This window comes from Penicillium brevicompactum (assembly GCF_028827555.1).
Source record: "Penicillium brevicompactum strain IBT 35665 chromosome Unknown utg000009l_segment0_segment0, whole genome shotgun sequence".
Classification (NCBI taxonomy): Eukaryota; Fungi; Ascomycota; class Eurotiomycetes; order Eurotiales; family Aspergillaceae; genus Penicillium; species Penicillium brevicompactum.
The window spans coordinates 2,316,283-2,336,645 of NW_026623212.1; the positions used below are offsets into that span (position 1 = coordinate 2,316,283).

The 20,363-nt window shown below is 45.4% G+C and overlaps 2 protein-coding genes across 2 annotated transcripts; both read right to left on the reverse strand.

Annotated features, from left to right (window-relative positions):
* Positions 1-682: 682 nt before the first annotated feature.
* N7506_012325 (Disease resistance protein) lies at positions 683-5,027 on the reverse strand (the record flags this gene model as incomplete). The annotated part of the gene is made up of 9 exons (XM_056961616.1): positions 683-1,284; positions 1,324-1,467; positions 1,541-1,560; positions 1,623-1,952; positions 2,034-2,204; positions 2,379-2,568; positions 2,716-3,255; positions 3,303-4,000; positions 4,069-5,027. The coding sequence occupies 9 exons, from the start codon at positions 5,025-5,027 to the stop codon at positions 683-685; spliced, it is 3,654 nt and encodes a 1,217-aa protein (XP_056806150.1).
* A 6,819-nt stretch (positions 5,028-11,846) lies between these two features.
* On the reverse strand, positions 11,847-16,219 carry N7506_012326 (uncharacterized protein; the record flags this gene model as incomplete). Its single annotated transcript, XM_056961617.1, has 4 exons — positions 11,847-13,830; positions 13,885-15,559; positions 15,608-15,682; positions 15,733-16,219. Coding segments are annotated over 4 exons (4,221 nt in total), but the record flags the coding sequence as incomplete, so codon positions are not given.
* Positions 16,220-20,363: the final 4,144 nt, after the last annotated feature.

The window sequence follows — 20,363 nt, forward strand, 5'->3', positions numbered from 1 at the left end:
AGTTGCCTCATCACGCCGGTCTCCTAGCTCAATTCTCACCTTTTGCTGGGAACGCGTCTTCCGCCGATCTGTATCAATTTCCTGCTCGCGAGCGTAGTTGTTCGGTGGTCGAGTGGTGCGTTTCGGTCTCGCCAGTCGCGGTGGCGAATCTCCGCGTTCGTCACGGTCGGGCGGTTCAGGGGTTCGCATCGCGGCCCGTCCCGCCATTGGTCACAGTACAAGAAGTCGGTGGGCTTCTCCCAATTAGATCAGGCGCGGGTACAGACGCGCTCGAAATCACTCCGAGATCGATACGATACAGGCGTGCTCACGCCACTGTACAGTCGATAGCCAATGCCTAATACAGACGCGCTCCGTCAACCTGTTGATGACAATACAGTCATTAGCGAAATCTGCTTCTGCCCTGCACTGTCGTAAGTTTTAATGAGAGCCCCACTGCCAAGACAGTAGTGGATTATCCAACCCACCCGCCATCTATAAGTGAGTAGCTTTGTAATTTGGGACAATACGAAACACGTTGTGACAATGTAACTGTACAGATTACTCAGATGATCTAGAAGATTCTATCGGGTTGAGTGAAGGAAGTGGATCAGCGTCTCTAGCTCCTTGGTAAAGAAGGCGGTACATAATCCAAGATAGACTATGAACTAGACGGGAGGCATGTCTGGATCCTTTGCAGGGCTTATTGAGACTTGTTTATACCGGAGAGCTTTGCTCTAAATTTTTTCCATATTGTCCCCCGCTTCTTTGTTCCCATTCGCACAGAGTTATCGTCAGAAATGTCACCCTTGTCACGCTGTAAAGAGCTCAATCTGTTGGAAAGCCAGGTATACCGTTCGCCATCCTGGCCCCAAACAGCCTCAGCGCCTGCCAGCGCCTGCTGATAATACAGCACAGCGGTATCCACTTTCCCATTGTTCTCACATAGAAGACCATAGTTCGTAAGAGTGTTCAAGGCAGGGATGTAGGTAAAAGTTGAGGTCGCACCAAAAGCTATGTCATAGCCTTCCAGTGCTCGTTCGTACATCGCCTCTGCCTCTTGGAGCTGGCCTAGATCCGTGTAGAGGGTACCGAGGTTGTTGACGGTATCTAGCGTCGACGTGTGTTCTCGTCTCCACGTCTTCTCCTTGCCTTCTAGCGCTTGTGCGTATATCGCCTTTGCCTCTTGGAGCTGGTTTTGATCTGTATAGAGGGTATTGAGGTTGTTGATGGTATCTAGTGTCGACGTGTGTTCTCGTCCCCACGTTTTCTTCTTGCCTTCCAGCACTTGTTTGAACATCGCCTCTGCCTCTTAGAGCTGGTCTAGATCCGTATAGAGGGTACTGAGGTTGTTGACGATATCCAGTGTCGACGTATATTCTCGTCTCCACGTCTTCTTCTTGCCTTCTAGTGCTTGTGTGTACATTGCCTCTACCTTTTGGAGCCGGTTTTGATTCTTGTAGAGAGTGCCGAGGTTGTTAACGGTATCTAGTGTTGACGTGTGTTCTCGTCCCTACGTTTTCTTCTTGCCTTCTAGCGCTCGTTTGTATATTGCTTCTACCTCTTGGAGCTGGCTTTGATCTGTGTAGAGATTGTCGAGGTTATTGACGGTATTTAGTGTTGTCGTGTGTTCTCGTTCTCACGTCTTCTCAAAGTCTTCTAGCGTTGTTTCGAATATCGCCTTTGTCTCTTGGAGCTGGTCTAGATCCGTGTAGAGGGCACTGAGGTTATTGACGGTATCCAGCGTCGATGTGTGTTCTCGTCCCCACGCCTTCTCCTTGCCTTCTAGAGCTCGTACGTACATCGCCTCTGCCTCTTGGAGCCGGCCTTGATTCTTGTAGAGAATGCCGAGGTTGTTGACGGTATCCAGTGTTGACGTGTGTTCTCGTCCCCACGCCTTCTCCTTGCCTTCTAGCGCTCGTGTGTATATCGCTTCTGTCTCTTGGAGTTGGTCTTGATTTTTGTAGAGAATGCTGAGGTTGTTGATGGTATCCAGCGTCGACGTGTGTTCTCGTTCTTATGTCTTCTTCTTGCTTTCTAGCGCTTGTGCGTACATCGCTTTTGTCTCTTGGAGTTGGTCTTGATTCTTGTAGAGACTATCGAGGTTGTTGACGGTATCCAGCGTCAACGTGTGTTCTCGTCTCCATGTTTTCTTCTTGTCTTCTAGCGCTTGTATGTACATTGTCTCTGCCTTTTGGAGTTGGTCTTGATTCTTGTAGAGAATGCTGAGGTTGTTGACGGTATCTAGCGTCGATGTGTGTTCTCGTCTCTACGTTTTCTCCTTGCCTTCTAGCGCTCGTTTGTACATTGCTTCTGTCTCTTGGAGCCGGCCTTGATCCGCGTAGAGATTGTCGAGGTTGTTGACGGTATCTAGTGTCTCCGTGTGTTCTCGTCCTCACGCTTTCTTCTTGCTTTCCAGCGCTTGTTCGAATATTGCCTTTGCCTCTTGGAGTCGGTCTTGATCCGTGTAGATGGTATCGAGGTTATTGACGATATCCAGCGTCTCCGTGTGTTCTTGTCCCCACGCCTTCTCCTTGCCTTCCAGCGCTCGTATGTATATTGTCTCTGTCTCTTGGAGTCGGCCCTGATCTGCCTAGAGATAACCTAAAGAATATAGAGCCTCCATATCCCTATCTTTAACTTCTTGATTTCTTATTATCTCCAGACATCTGTCTGCATGTGCAATCAGCCGTCGTTGTAGAAGCCAGAATTCGCTTTTGTTGTGCCTAGGCACACGCCGCGATACACATTGGACTGCTGTCCAGGCCATCTTCTTATTCAGCCCCTGGTTTAACACATGCATCATCCACGAATGAACGCAGCCGTGCACGCTATACCCTCGTGACTCCACTCGCTGTAACGTGGTAGTCGGATCAGCTTCAACGAGCCCATGGCTGCACAGAACTCGTAAGCTTTTGTGAAATATGAGCTTGTTCTCTGTCAGTGCCCCCAGCCATTCCGGCTTCTCCGGGCCGCTATCTTCCAGCAGCTCATACCACAAGTCTTCACTGGCGAAATACGCCCATTGTTGGAGAAGCATAGCCGCAATTGGACTCTGCTGCTGAATGTATCGGTACGAGATATTCCAAGTTGAGTACAGCGTTTGATGGTATGCCCCTAGCTGTGGCGTCTCTTCATGGAGTCGCTGCCATGATTCTCGGTATAGCTGGAGGTACTCGGCGTAGCTGATCGACACCTGCTCTAGATATGCGCCAGCCGTTGCCAGGGCCAAAGGCAGTCCATCGAGCTGTCTTGCAAGATCAGCGGCGACAGGATCTGCTTGATATTAGTACTTGACATCGGACCATAAGTTCGACAATTACCTTGTCTTAGATCTTCACGGCCAGAGACGGAAGCTAGGACCTCGAGACTATCATCAATATCCTCTAGCTTGCGTAACTGAAGCGTCTGGCCTAGCTTGACCATGGAGGACCGCGTGGTCACAACAATGGCACCATGGTCAGTCTCGGGCAGGAATTTCTGCAGATCAAAAGCCTTTGCGAGATCTTCCTCGTCATCGCTGTTGGTACTAGCTTCCATAAAGGAAGTAGAGGCTAGGCTTTTCACCGTCTGGTTGCCCAATAGGGGATCATCATAGTTATCATAGACGACTAACCAGCGATCGTTCATCGGCTCATCCAACCATCTCTTGACTGCTTTCACCGTCTCGTCCAGGTCCCGGCTCTCCAAAGCACTTTCAATATATGTCAGAGATGGATAGTGGCGTGCAATCCACTCAGCTGCGCGTGCAAAGCTTTGTTTCAGCGCTGTTTCATCTTTTGCATTTAGCCATAGAGCCGCCGAATAATAAGACCGGTTCCGTTTGATATATGCGATCGCTAGCTGCGTCTTGCCGATGCCACCCAGCCCATGCACCACGGCAGTACGGCGTCCAGTAGGTGTTTCGAGGATCTCTTGCATTCTCTTTAGCTGATCTTCTCGTGCGACGAAATGGGTCACTTCGGATATTCCGGACAGATTAAGCGGGAGCTCGAAAGAAGTAGGCGTTTGATTCGAATTCCTGAAATACATTGATCAGCTATAAAGATATATTTATGGCCTTTTCATGCTGCGATTGCGACAAATTACCGTTGCACCTCTTCAATGGACATGTGGAAGAATAGCTGCCGCGCATAGGCGGCCGCTACCGCCGCTGCGTAGCCATGCCACTGGTCGTTCTTATGCGAGTCGCAATAGTCGGAGATGCCTCGAATCACCATACATGGGAAATCGGTAAGGGCTCCTGCGGCCTCCATTTCGAAGCATAGCACCCCATGCTCCTGCGCTAGATCATCCCTCCTCTGAGCATCCTTTATCACCAGCTCCCCAGATGCTATTGTGCCTCGGTGTACAACAATAAAGGAGTCGTCTTCCTCATCTATTGGTCGCGCGATACGCTGCCTCGGGTCACACCCACTCTCTTCACATGACGTTCCTTGCTGACCATGGGTGTAACCGGACGGGTAGAGATGGTCATTCGCGGCGCCGGGGAACGTGAAGCGACGAAGTGTTGGACGGCCAGTGTGGATTCGCTCCAGATTCTTCCAAATTGGATCATAATCCAGCCGTTGGCGCCGGACAGCCACTTCCCGCGTAGCGTTAAGAAGGGCTGTTGGGGGAGGTGCGAGGAATCCTTTGCGTTCAAAGTGGCCCACCTTCGCTTTTCCGTGGTCATACTGCACTGCCCCAGAGTGAATACCAGTTGGCTGACTGACGACCACATGTCCGAGACGGACCATTCCACACTCGGTCTTTGTCGGCACGCCGCCCCCAATCCCGACCAGCAGGCCGTATTTGAGGTTTGGGAAGGTCATCCTCATTTGGGTGACGACAGTGGCCGCGGAGCAGTTCCCCGCGCGCGGAAGACCCGCGATGACCACGTTATGGTTGTTGATGCTGCCGAGATTGTAGATGTTTGTGTCCCCGCTGGGTTGCGGAAGAGGTTGGTGCTCCTCGTCTAGCATCTCCATTGCCGCGATCTGTTCCACCTCTAACGGGCAGATCCATCCCACCCGGTAGGCATCGCGGCTCAAACATTTCAGCGTCATTTTCGGCTGCACGGTCGGCGTACTTCGCCAGGGAGATTAGGCGAAAAGGCTTCAGAACAGTCGTCGAGTGGAAACTATTCAAGGTAAGTGAGGCCCTCAGCCATAAGACTGAATGCGGGCGGGTAGTGGCCTCGCAATTACCCCCAACTATCCGGGCTGAAGGAGCGCAACACCGAAGCGCCAGCCTAGTGCGTTCTGGGAACGATCAGCCAACCAGACACGAACACGAGTCATTCTCATAGATAAATATGCATGTTGCTCCCAAGTCAGAAGACCAGACTAAATCGATTGGGCCGAAAGCCAGGAATATGATGAAACAAGACACAATACATTATAGATCGATATTCACATGCCGATGCTATTTCACAATGAACCATTCAAGGATGGGTACCTCAACAATCAGTAAGTAATTTGGGGTCTTCGAAAGCCAATCGTCCGCTCCGGCGCCGGAATCATGTGCATCATCCAATACCTCCCCACACCCTCACCAAAAAACTAGTTTCACAATGCGATTCTGCGGGCTTTACCGCCTTCTGTGTGCTATGGGAAAAGCTATTCCTCCGAGACTGGTTTTTGGTTGGGGTGTGCGGGGATATTGGATGATGCACGTCGTTGCAGTCAGAGGGCGATTGGCTATTGAAGATCCGTCGAAATTTATCGCCCTCAATTTACTGACTGATCGTTGAAAAACCGTCCATGAATAACTCACTGTAAAATAGCATCAACACGCAAATATCGATGTGCATTATTATGTTTCGTTTAATTAGGTTCCTGGCATTGGCTCAATTTAATTTGTTCTGATCCCCTAGGCTAGAAATAAGACGCAGATTTGTTTATGAGGGCCCTCAAGATTAGATGCTGACGTTTACTCCAATCGGGACTAGTGTTCAATCATCAATGGCATACCATGGAATAGTGAAGATCTAGATGCAAACAAGGCAATCACCATGTGGCCGACTGACTTTCCCACAGCGATCTTCGATTCCTCGTTTCCAGCTGTCCCAACCCGCAACCGTACTGCACTCGCGAGGACGTTATCATTGCTCAAATCCAAGCAAAACTGCATAACCAGCACTGTCACCGTCCACGTTATTCATCTCGCAATACTTGCTGTTTGCTTGTGCTCTGTTCTCTGCGGTCGCTTTCTCCTAGTAAGGATGAACGACATTTGTTCAAAGCGAACTAACACCTAGGCAGTCTGTTTATCGATGAAAATGATGTTGACATGATTCCTTCGCTAGTCCCAGAAATATGAGCTGTAGCCCATTCAGTACTCAACATGACCCACCGCTATTTGACTCGTATGACCAAACCGATCAATCCTCACTCTTTGCCCCGACTCCGGGATATGGCTTTGTTCAAACCCCATCTGTGATGCTTTCCATGAGCCCCGAAAACCACCCAGAGGCCAGTTTTCCTTCCCAGCATCAATCTCCACAACTGAGCCAGATTCCACTGCTTCAACTGGGTGAGTGGGAGGAAGGAAAGTTGTATGATGAGCATCCACCCTCTTGTCTCCACTATTCGATTGTATGGAAGGTTACCCTCAACAACAAAACAATCCGGAAAAATACAGAACAAGACCTGGTTTTGGCTCCACAGTTTCATTGGCGTCTTTTCTTGGAGCCCAAGTTAAGGGAACTTGTAGGCAAGAAATTTTCGCAAAAACAAGCTGAACTAGATGATACAACTACAGGAGTGTGTTTCATTTACCCTGACCTCTCGCAATGAAAAGCGATATGCAGGCTACCACAACGATATATATCTCTGTATGTACATGTGGAGTGATCCACTTCCTAAAAACGAACTTAGAGCCTCGTCAAGGCCTCTCGTGGTCTAGTTGCCGTTTCTATTGTTAGGCTGCCCCCGTGGCGCGCGACTATGAAACCAGTGTGACGCCTCAGCGAAGTCCAGCACGGCCTGGACCGTCCTGGCTCGCGAGACGGTGTCTGGTTTACCTTTCTCACCTTGTTTTGAGCCTTCTAGCAGACTCGATACGCTATTAAACGCGTCCCCCACTTCTCTCCTCAGATTTCTTCGCAGCTCCACCAGCATTGGGTAGTCCACAAGCACGTAAGTGACTATTTCTTGCGCGCCGCAGCCGTAGCGGTCGTCATCGCTGTAACCAATCTTCTTACGATAGGTGGATAGCCAGTTGTGGCCCGTGCGCAGTTGCGTCAGCAGGTACGCCTGGCCCCTAGGTAGACTTCCGTACAGCTTCCTGATATACGTTGTCGATAGAGTGTCGTCAATCTTCCGCAGATGACCACCTTTACTAGATATTCTCCATTCATGCTCCCACTAAACGGCAATATTGCCACAGATTAAAGCCTTCTCCCTTGTAAGTAGTGGGCGAAAGGGGTGGGACTTACCGAGGCTCGCGGCGTACTTTGCCATTCGGTCCACAGCGTCGTTGCTGGGATTGTCATAATATCCTAGCACCCACTGGAGGCGCAGTGCGATACCTACTATTTTAACCTCGATCGCGACTTAGTGGATCGCGTGAACGATCCGTTGTCCCAACTTATTTCTTGCACTCTTGATTGCTTATAAGACAGACCTACTGTCACAGAGAATTGTCGCGGTTTGTCGACCTTCCAGTGTTGGTTGCTAGTGGGCCATCTTAAACACGATGCCGACCGCATAATAGATGCCTATTAGCTCCACTACATACACCGACCAGCAGTCCATCAGTCCAACCTAGATATATTAGGACTCAACCATCTCCATATCCACGTTTATTACTATTACAGCAACCCCTAAATGGCCATCGCGTCCTGAGGTATCCAAGTAGACAACAATATCTAATATTAAGTGGACAGCCTTAGCTTGCTCTCCTGCTACTTCTCAGTCTGAACCGACTTCGATCTCCACAAAGAGATCGAGACGCCATGATAATAGTGGCCATAAGTCAATTATCTCTAGCTCGTTAAGCCTTTAGAGGTCCATAGTCTTCAACGCTTCCACCAGCGGGAAACAAGCGTACAACCCAATATTGTTTCTACATTTTTAGACTCACGAGAGAGTATCCCAGATCGGATATTCCCGCGACAGCGTATAAAGATTTGCAATAGTACATTATACTCAGTGACGGAGACAAAGATAAGTGGGAAGAATATGCGCTTCTACTTCTAGGGTTACTATAGCCACAATTCTAAACACTAACAAGATACGGACCAGTAAAGTTCTCTACACTATATTGAGATATCAAAGATAAGTTTTGTCCCTCAATAAATCATGCTAGACGATTAATACATAATCCAACACTAGCGTAACATATGATTAATAGAGCTATCGTATTTATTCTAAACATAAATATCGTAACCCGCCAAAAGCAATAATAACTTTCATTACACACTTAATCACTTACTACACGTCTTCTTTCTATCACATTTCCTAGTTAAAGATAACATCTAGTAACTTAACTACAAAAAAGAGTGAGACTATTATACCATTCACGACTATTTGACCCTATAAATACTTAGCTTTCTTTCTAATCAAGTAGATAAGCTCGGTCTTCTAGACTACAAAACAGGACCCAGTTTTCCGTGCCCATATTTTAATACGAGGGATGTCTTTAGACTATATCTTGGCCAAATTCTCCTCCACTAAACAGCCCACTCTCTAGCGGAAATAGTCATCAATATATACCGAGACACCACTATACAAAGTAACAAATTAATTCACTAGATCAACGTTGAAGAACACAACGAGAATAGAAGAGAGAGGAGACCCTTATACTAATCTCGCATTTTCTAACAATACTATCTCTATACAATAATCATCAAATCCTATACTAGCGTACCAGTCACTTATAAAGCTCGCTATCCATTTTCTAGCTATAGCTAGGATTCTCTTAACTCGCAAGCTTATATTAAGACTTACCTATTAAACTTCATTAAAAGCTTCTTTTAGATTAAAAGAAATAAGAGTCACTACTTTATGTTTATACCATACTCGATTAATTACATTTAACAGCACTAATAGAGCCTACTCGATAATTCTTTTTAGCTATCCACCAAATTAAATATCTAGTAGTAGTCTATATTTCTTTACGAGGTATAAGAACCTTTAGGCTATCATAACTTCAAAAAGCTTTCCTAGCATATTGAAAAATAAGATTAGATGATAGGCTCCAGGAACCAAGTAATCTAGCTTTCTAGGTTTTCGCAGTATCACAATTTTTATATTTCGCTATTATTTTAGATGATACCCTAGATTTAATAATACATTGAAAATCCTAGTAATATTATTTTTTAGATAGACCTATAAGTACTTCCATAAAAGTATTAACAACTTATCTTTATTTGATACGATAGTCTCTTTTATTACTTGAAGTAATTATTTAATATCTAAAGTAATAAAAGGCTATTACAGGAGCCCCAATAGTGCTAATATTATCGAGTTAGCCTTGAGGATATCTATTAGAGAAAAGAAGGAATCTAAGAAAGCTTATACCTTGTCTTCGTTCTTGATAAGCTCTTAGTTGTCTACCTTTAGTGTTAAAACATAACCTTACGTCTTTCTTAGTTTTATATAAATAGTTACTTTCTAAAGTTTTCCCTCTCCAGCTTTATCTAGAAATTGCTTTTAATATAATATTTTAGCTTTTTTAATAGTCTAAGTCTATGTTTGTTAGCTTTATTATATCTCTTAGAAAGTAGTTATAAAGTAAGGATAATTTTATCTAAGTATTTTACAATTTTCTTGCCATCTTTAATATAGTTAGTTAACTTTGATTTATTAGACTTTTAGATCTAATATAAACCACTATTTAAAATATAATATTAGATATATATCAGATATAAACTTATTAACACTTGCCGTTATAGCCTCTATAAGGTTTTAGATAACCTCATCAAATACTAGTCAAGTTTTAATTTCTTTCTATAAGCTAATACACCATATTACTTCTTTACTAATCTTATTCCACTTCACACGTTTGTAAGCTTTCCTTGTCTACAGGGTTTGCTTGCTATAAACTTAAAAATACAATTTAGAGTATATGACACGATGATTAGATCCATAGTTTTTATGATAAAGGTGACATTTAATTAGTAACTCTAACTAATCTATTACTATTTAGTCGATAGTAGAATTCCTCCCTAAATCACTAAACAACTAGTAGATTACAATTACCCAAGGCAAGTAGCTATAAAGACTATTCGCTTGAAAAAAGGCGATCAGATCACTAGCGTCTTCAATAAATCGTGATTAGATACAGTTACCACCCCACATTAGATGATAGCGATTAAAGTCTTCTCCCAAAACGATGCTCGTTGATTAGTAGTTATCTCGTAGAGTCATTATAATTATATTTTAAATTGCGATGAGTACAGATTCTGCTAAAGCCTCACTGTCCGTACACAAGGGAATAAAAAGGATATAAACGGAGATGAAAAATATTTAAGAGTCGGAAATCCAGATCTGTGAGGGTTATACGTTGTCAGGTGTAATGCCTGTCAACCTGGTAAAAGGAAGGATAAGAACAGACGTCAATACGGTTACGAATCAATGGTAAGTAGGAGGGGATTCAATAGTATTGTCTTTATTGAATACAAGACTGATTCTTAATCAGAATCAGAGAAGAGCCTCATCTCTCCCTCTTAAATACCCAATCCATCGAGAGAGCTATTAAGTCCTATAAGCTATAGGAAGTCTGCGTCAACTCGTCATCGATTTATATAACGTTTTGATCCTTTTCGATAGTCTCCCGATCCATAAGCTCCGAACCCCTGAGACATGAATTCTTATTGCCTGAGATATCAGGCATCCATTGTCACAGGGAAGTATGGAGGAGAACCCCGTTACAAGATCTTAATAGTAACGACATCTAGGTGGTCATATAGGATTTGTCAATATACCGAAGTAGAGATATTACAATTCATATAGATCAGACTACAAAATTAGGCTACATCAGTCTTAATCGTCAGACAGTAAAAGCGTTAGGAATTGTGGTTAATGTAGATACGATAGTATAACAGGGTTCTTCTCCATACTTCCCTGTGACAATGGATGCCTGATATTCCAGGCAATGAGAACTCATGCCTCAGGGGTTCGGAGCTCATGGATCAGGAGACTACCGAAAAGGATCAAAACATCATACAAATCGATGACGAATCGACGTAGACTTCTTATAGCTTACAGGACTTAATGGCTCTCTCGATGGATTGGGTATTTAGGAGGGGGAAAGGAGGCTCCTCTCTGATTCTGATCAAGAATCAATCTTGTATTCAATAAGACAATACTATTGAATTCCCTCCTTTTACTATCGATTCGTAACCGTATCGACGTCTATTCTTATCCTTCCTTTTACCGAGTTGACAGGCATTACACCTGACAACGTATAACCTTCACATCAATGATATATATTCTCCAAAATCAACGTTTACTATCTAAGATTACAGCGACATAGTATACCTAGTTGCTTTAACATTGTGACTATAAGTAAGTACACACGTTATAAAAAACAAGGCGTTTTTTAATTGACTCAACTTATGGACTCATGTGGCCTTGAGACGCATATTCAGGCTCCTAGCGGACGCCTATGAAGACAAATACAGCAAACAGAAATGTAATGTCCTGTGGTCTTTCTTTCTCATAAACAAACGAAGGGAAAGCAAGACGGTTCATAGCTACTGGTTGTACCTGAAAAGGTCATTTTGAGCTGTTTAAATCGCGAAACGTCCATCCGTGAAAGGCATCAAAGCATTCAATGCCGAATCCATGGCATTCTAAGCATATATCAAAGTCATCACAAGAGTTGCAACGGTACCAAGGGCAGAGCGAAGATATGGCACGGGTGCAAACATCACACCATCGAGAAAGTCGTCGCGACGGAGCCACTGCGTTTTGCGAAGCGAGATCATTTTCATGAATCTTAATATTCATCTTTTGAGCCCACTGATCCACAATCTCGATAATGTTGACATTTCCGGTCTTGTTCGCCCACCAGACGAGGTTTTTACCCAAAGCATCCTCAAATCCAGCTGCTGTCTTTGCGAATGGAAGTAGTAGACGGACGACATCCTCGTGTCCGTTCCGGATTGCGGAACAGAGAGGAGTAGACATGTAACGGTCTTGCATATTCATAAGCGCATCTTGTGAAATGAGCAAGTGTACAAGGTCGGAATGTCCTCTTGCAGCGGCAAGAAAGAGAGGAGTACGACCACAGTCATCGCACGTGTCGATTTTCGTACCTGATGAACGAAGAAGTCGCTTGACTACCTTGAGGTGGCCATTCGCTGAGGCTACATGGAGAGGCATGGATAACCGAACATCGTGATCGTGCGATTTGGCGCCATTCTCAAGAAGAAGATTGACGACCTCCAAATGGCCGTTCGCCGAGGCTGAATAAATTGGCGTTCGTCCGTTTTTACTTCTCGTCATAATGTCAGTCCCTCTCTCGAGGAGAAGCTTGACCACCTCTAGATGACCGTTCTGTGACGCAATATTCACTAGTGTCCATCCATCATTGCTCGCAGTTTTAGGATCCGCCCCCTTCTCGAGGAGAAGCTTGATTATCTTGTGATGACCATGCTCTGATGCTGAGTTCACTAGAGTCCATCCGACATTATTCGCAGTTTTAGGATCCGCCCCCTTCTCGAGGAGAAGCTTGACTACCTCGAGATGGCCATTCCATGAGGCTGAATTTAGTGATATCCATCCGTTATCGTTCACGACTGTGGCATCCGCCCCTTCCTCGAGAAGTAGTTTGACCACTTCGAGATGACCGTTGTCTGATGCGGTATACAAAGGTGTGCATCCACCTTTATGTCTAGTCATAAAACTTGCTTTGTGCACCAAGAGTAGTTTCAATATCTCAAGAGATCCATTTTGTGCGGTAGTATAGAGGGGCGTGTATCCATCATTATCAGTGACTCTGCTATCCGCTTCGTGGTTTAGGAGAAGGTTGACTACCTCAAGATGTCCATCAACTGAGGCTGAATACAGAGGTACTAATCCATCAATGTCAGGGATACCGATATTGACCCCCTCCTCCAGAAGCAATTGAACCAATTTGAAATGATCGTTCAATGAGGCTGTATGGACTGGTGTCGTACCGTTATTGCTCGCGACTGTAGGATCCGCCCCGTTCTCAAGAAGTAGCTTGACCACCTCTAGATGACCATTCTGCGACGCGATATTCACTGGAGTCCATCTGGTATTGTTCGCAGTTTTAGGATCCGCCTCTCTCTCGAGGAGAAACTTGACCACCTTGAGATGGCCGTTTAATAAGGTAATGTTCACTGGTGTCCATCTATTATTGCTCGCAATCGCAAGGTCTGTCTCTTTCTTAAGGATGAGCTTGACCACCTCTAGATGACCGTTCTGTGACGTAGTATTCACTGGTGTCCATTCATCATTATTCGCGATTGTCAAGTCCACCCTCTTCTCGAGGAGAAGCTTGATTATCTCGTGATGACCATGCTCTGATGTTGAGTTTACTGGAGTCCATTCGGCATTGTTCGTAGTTTTAGGATCCGCCCCCTTCTCGAGGAGAAGCTTGACCACCTCGAGATGGCCGTTTGATGAGGCAATGTTCACTGGTGTCCATCCATTATTGCTCGCAGTTTTAGCATCCGCCCTCTTCTCGAGGAGAAGCTTGATTATCTTGTGATGACCATGCTCTGATGCTGAGTTCACTGGAGTCCATCCGGCATTGTTCGCAGTTTTAGGATCCGCCCCCTTCTCGAGGAGAAGCTTGACCACCTCGAGATGGCCGTTTGATGAGGCAATGTTCACTGGTGTCCATCTATCATTGTTCACTATTGTAAGGTCTGCCCCCTTCTCAAGGAGAATTCTGGCCACCTCTAAATGGTCCTTCTCACTGGCCGCTACTAAAGCTGTTCCTCACAGAGGACCTGTCTCATCGGCGGAATGCTTTCGTTCATTCATCAAAAAGCTCAGTGTGTCGACTAGACCGAGTAATGCCGCATAATACACCGGCCCCGCTGGGTTGTGTTCGATTCCTGACTGTTTCCTTCCACCTTCTGTATAGTCTCGATCAAGCCATTCCCTCATCGCAGTCCAGCTTGGCCCCTTTATGTCAAATAGACGATTTGTGTACGATATTAGCTCGCCGTCCTTTGCCTCACCGATACAGGCATGCTGTTGCCATGAGCCTGCGGCGTAATCCAAGAAAAATCCACGAAATCGATCATGCTCTATCCGAGGACCTTTTCGTCGTGTTGCTAAAAAGTTCACATAGCGCAGGCACATCTTGGCTAGCAAAGTGTTCTCAGTCGATTCTGCAAAATAACCCAGGGCACCGTTCAGATGTAAAAGCCTGGCTCTTGAAGCTTTGTGGAGCAAGTATTGTTTCACCGAGAAATGTGCTAAATGCACTGTCTTGACCCCATCTTCGCTTTCCTCCTGGGGGCCTCTAATCTCGAGAAGTGATCCGCAGTAGTATGATATCCCGTTTTCAATGTAGTCCATGTCAATGACCTCTGGCAGCTCGTCTATTCTCACTTCATCGCGGGTCTCGCAAATAAGAAGGGCTTCGGTTATTTCATTGACAGTCAGTGGCCGCTGGGAAAATGCCGTCCAGCGCAGCAAGGAAAGTGATCGACCGCGATCTTCCTCCGGAAGTTCCAAAATTTTGATCCAGTTCTGTTCGTAGACCCTTTCGAGGCCTTTTGGCGTGGTGTTGATTGTTCGCTCTATCTCCTTCTGACTTCTCCAACTGTTGCGGCGCAAGGATTCCTGCTGCATTGTCACCCAAAGGAACTGACCGCTACATCGTTCAGCCAATTTCTGAGTGAGAGTGTTCTTGGCAGCCTCCGTGCTCTTTTTCAGCTCCTGGTAGACAATCTTTCGTGAATACGATGCGACATCAATTTGAACATCTTCAGAGGTAATTTTATGCTCGGTCATTAAGCAGTGGTGCGCATGGACGCTTAATAGATTTCGTATTTCCGGTTCATCGCGGCTTGTGATCATCAGGCGAGTAGTTGCGCCTTCAGTAATTTTCCTCAAGGCCTCCATAAAGCCAGAGATTGTTTCGTTTCCTCCAGTCTGCTGATGTTCTTTCTGCCAAGTACATTCATCTAACCCATCCACGACGAATGTACACCCGGGAACGGCAGTCACAATCGCTCGCAAGAGTTTCATGAGATCGGTGCGCGTTGCATTTGGCCCTTGCTGAATAGCCCACATTTCACGAGCCAGTTTGAATGCTATTGGATGAGATACCACTTGGGATACCCACAATCTGATCACCGTAAAGGGGTCATGTCTTTCGAAGTCTGCAGAGAAAAAGAAATGGCCAAGAGGGCCTTTTGCAATAGAGGACATATGATCGATAATTTTTGTGCATAGCACAGTCTTTCCAAATCCCGCAGGGCCATTGATCCAAAGAATCTTAGCAGATCCTTTTGGGAAATCAGGAGAAGACCAGTCACGAAACCATGGTTGAGATATGATCCATTCACAAGTACCATCCAACCGCTTCTCTTTGTACGTCTCGTAGCGGTCGTTCGGAAGATAGTTTCCCAGTAGCCATTTTTGTAAATCGCGTCGTGTCTCGACTTTTCTTTGTTAGTAAAGATATTGTAATTTATCGTATAGAAACCGACCTTCAATCTCGCTCTCTATATTACTCAAAATGCGTTTCATATCCGTTACCCAATCTCCGTGACTCTGGAAGGCATCTGATGGAATGGTCAAATCATCCTCAAAAGCAACATATTTTAAGACGTACTATTCATGTGTCTTGATGAGTTAGCCCTCTGAAATGAGTCGTCGTATCTTGAGACCCCGTCTTTTTCGATGGGAACCAAGCTATGGAGGATCTCCACGATCGAGGCGAATTGTTCAACTTGCGTGGTTCGTTTCTTCTTGGCTCGTAGAGTCCAATTCAGCTTTTGTCTTTTTGAGTCCAGTGGAATGTGTGGCGGTTCGTCAGGGCCACAGATGTAGACGATCGCTGAAAGGAGATCCTGGACTGTCCTCAATGTGCGCGAATCATCAAGAAGCTTATCATGCTTAGCTGACATGATTCCATTTTCTATCCCAACAGCCTGGCCCCATCGTTCCAGCTGAAGCTTGTGGGCTTTGAATCGAGCTATCAATGCTTGGGACTCGTCTTCGCAGTCTCGCCACGAGTCAAATTTGTCGAGAATGTCCAAGGATGTATTGAAGAGACTGACAAGTCCTACAAGCCCGATCGCAAAACTCGCTGGCTCCATTATTGTCGCTCAATTATCAGAATGACGATATGACAAATGCTAGTGGTAAATAAATGGGTGGCTGTCGTTTTTGCTTTTCTGTCATCAAAAAGCAAGTTGCGGTGAACCAGGAGGATCTGAAACTTGCGGGGAGAGGGGGTTGAGATCATTCGTCACATGACTTGTTAATCAGGAGGCGGTGGGCCTCTTGGTTTTCCTGCCTTGCTCAGTCTCTTTTGAGTCTATTATCTCAGGTCGTGATTATATCATACTGTAAAAGCGTCTTTGCAAATAATAAGTATATAGCATAGTGATACAATTCAAGAATGATATTCAATTGAACATGTCAAGAAGCGTTAGCGTCCACTACTATTCATTTCTATTCATGGACACCTGGGTGAAATATGACGAAGCCAGCCTCGACCTTCACGTTTCATCGAGATGGACACCGAAATGGTTCCAGATAAGCAAATCTTTTTACTTCAACTATCAAAGAGCCACGAAGTAGTCCCGTAAGATTGAACCACCAATGAAACTCCATCAGTGGCCAGTAACATTGCATTGCTAAATGTTATCTGGTCCTTTCTGTTCCGTGAATTCCGGGGTTCGTCTGCACTTATTATGTAGATGGCCAGCCATAAGCAGTCTCTCGAGAGTTGGAGCTATGTCTCTTGGAAAGGTACATGTTGGAAGCTGTCTAGGCGCTTGAAATATTGACAAGCAAAGCAGCAGACCAGACCACAGCTTGTACCCAGTGGCATCATACATCGCGTAAATAATTCAAACACAGCAATCTTGCATGACAATAATGTGAGCTACTTGAACCGAGAAAGACACAAATACGCCTGAACCGAAACGAATACACAACATGCTGTTAGTCAATCCTTTGTGGAACCAGCCCACATGGAATACCTAAATATAACAGCTATTGATTCTACCCAGCAACGTCAAGAATCTCCCCAGAGGTCTGTTCATGCGTATTGTTCCGGCTCATAACTGTAGCCCATTCGATGATGTCGCGCAAAAAAGGACGAGCAGTTCCAATTTGAATTCCTCGCTGAACGAAGAAGCCAGCATCAGGCTCGTCGAGGATCAATTCAAGATCTAGGCGATTTTCCAAAGTCACCTGGCATATTTTTCGGAAATCGGCCTTGTAATCTTTGTCATTGGCGCGTGATTCCAGCCAGTTACAGTATTCCCTCACAGCCTGCTCTCGAGATCCAGGGATCACAAGACTTTCACGAGAAAGTGGCCTGGAAGGTAACAAAGCAGTTGTCGAAGCATGCGCGGATTGAGCTGGGAGAACATTGATGCTAATCGGAGGATATGACAATCCAGTAGTCACATCGCTCCCCCTTTTTAGATTTCTTGCCGGTCTGGCATTCTAAAATGAGGTCTCGACGGATATCACTTGGGACATCATCATGGTCATTTAGACTAGCACCTTCGTCAACATGATCGATGAGTCGTTCAAGGTGCGGGGCCCTGAGCTTATAATGTTTCTTGTCCTTTGGGTCCTCCCAGCACCAATCAGACATGAGTGGACATGAGCGAATGACACATCGCATACGATCGTACACGAGACTCCAGGTTGAAGGCCACCCGGTGGCATCTTCTTCCGCATCAATACGTGCTTCACGCTCAGCCAGCATCCTACTAGTTGCTGACACACGGCCTCTCTTCTCAGCCCTCCGAGATGCAGGCATTGCCTGCTCGTCATCATCGTGGCCGTAAATGAAGGCAATGAGAACCCTAATCTTTTTGCCCATACGGAGCAAATTGCTCCACTTACGTAGCTGTTTTTCCACTGGCTTCCAATCGATGTTAGTAGAGCTATAGAATTTCTCAAAATCCTTCAAAGACTTGTCGTTGACCGACACAGTAACAGCTGTGCCTTCCGAGCGAACGCGTTGGCTACGCTTCTTCTTCATTTGCAACATGTCTTCAACATTTGCCTTCAATGTTCCGTCCCAGTAATCACTAGGGGCTACGATCAAGTCGTCTTCGGTTACTTTACCCACCGTCTTGCGGTTGAGAACAATTTTCCAGGCGATTGTGTAGCAAACATAATGAGGAGGATACTCATCGTATTCATCACCTTTTTCCCACTCGGCGAAGGGAAGGAAATTTAGCTGGCTTGACTGTAGTCGATCCGTGGTACAATCCCGGGTAGGGCTAGGAGAGGAGAGGAGAGAGGGTGTCCGACCAAGGTAACCGGGAGTGGGGGCATATAGCGAGTCTTCGTCCCATGGATCATCTATCTGAGGCTGATAGGCATCGCCACCGGAATGACTATTGGTCATCATATACGTCGTGTCAGAATGAGGGGTCGCCTAAAGTAGAACCGGAAGTGGTTAGCCGCAGTCCATCATCTCCAATAAGACACAAAGCTAGAATAACAGGGGAGATCATAGCAGAAACCTTACTGACGAGCTTTGGTTATCAAAGCTGAGATCAACAACACCAGGGTATCTGTTGTACAACGTTGGGAAGAAGCGAAGAGGAGTGAGGACAGATTGCAGGACCCAAGTTTGCTCCATTTGCATCGAACATTCCAGTCTGCCAAGCCCCTCAGTTCGAGACTTGTGTAACTTTCATACAGGTATCAGGCGAAGACTCGGTACTGTTACGGTGTACTTTCAGAACGGTATCTCTACGCAGTAATATTCTTCAGCTTTCAGGTCATGTGATTAGGGCTCGAAATAACATCGCATGTACCTCCGCTATGGAAGGCAATAACGGACGTCACTGTATCAGCGCATTCTCCCCTCGCAGCTGCTTTTCATTTCTACAGCTCTTTATACCCTAATAGTTTGATGCGGTCTTAAAATACTTCTGGACTTATTTTCCTCAAAGCTGGCCATCTCCTCGAGGAAAGGGTTATAGGGCATCTTTTCATCTATTCCGCTTCGCCGCGGCGGTATTTTTTATACATGAAGTTTACATGATGGTTCCCTTCGTGTATTTTCCTTTTATTCTATGTACCTTGCTGCTGCCAAGAATTCCACCAAGATTGGTATATCCTCACATAAAATGATTATGGTAATATGAAAAATCAATATATACGAGAGAAGGTGCTTGGACGAGAGCATTCCAAACCATTGGCTAGTCTCAACATTCTTTAGACTTCCTAGATCAACACGTAAATCGTCAAGAGGCTTCAGAAGCTCACATGGAGACATAAGTTTATACTGGTAATATCCCATGAAGCACTGTAAAAACACATAGTTTGCAGCGGGCTGCGGTCTGGAAGTACTTCTAGCATTATCTTTCCTTCAAGCAGGCCATCTCTTACGTGCGGACAGGGTTGTGGGGCGGCTGTTCCGTTTAGCGGCGCTAGTATTTCTCATACATCAAGTTACATGATTGTTTCCTTTCCGTGTATTCGCTATGTCGGTAATCTTGTCTTATGTACCTTTCTACTGCCAAGAGTTCCACCAAAACTGGTATATTCTCAGGTAACATAATTTTGATGATATAAAAAGTCAATATAGGTCGCTAGGTAGGCGAATCAATCCAACGTCGCCTTTCCTATTCATTTCAGACGCTTTTGTGGATGATCTTGGCGTCATAGTAGTAAACAGTACATTTTCTAGTAGCGCGCGCCGTCCTGTAATCCGCCACTTTAACAGTTTGTAATCTTTGTTAAAAGAAAAAAGATCGAATAAGAAATCACATAATCATTGTTTCTACTGCTCTCGGGCAATCTTCAAACTATGGATTGAGAATGACGGCGCTCGAATGTGGAGGTACCTGGTGGGCGTTTCATCACACAGGGCATTTCATGTCACCGGGATGGGGGTTACCATTTAAGTCACCATGTTTATACAGTATACCTTGCTTTTGACATCTCTCAATGAATCATCGTCTTGGCGGGACGCGAAGGTTACATTTTAAGCAAAGTTCTCTGGGCCGCGGTGATCCCGAACTTGGTGTTACGGGATTTTAGTGGATTAGAAGACTCTAAAGAGCCCTACTATATAACGTATTGAAAATGGCTCAACGATTTGACGATCACCGATCATTTTCTCTGAAAGCCTATAAAATCTTATTGCCTTATATCAACTAGACGATTATTCGACTAGTCTCTACATAAATCTTTAATTCAAAAAGGTCATTATTTATCATGGACTATGATGAGTAAAATGTCTTAAAACAATTATAA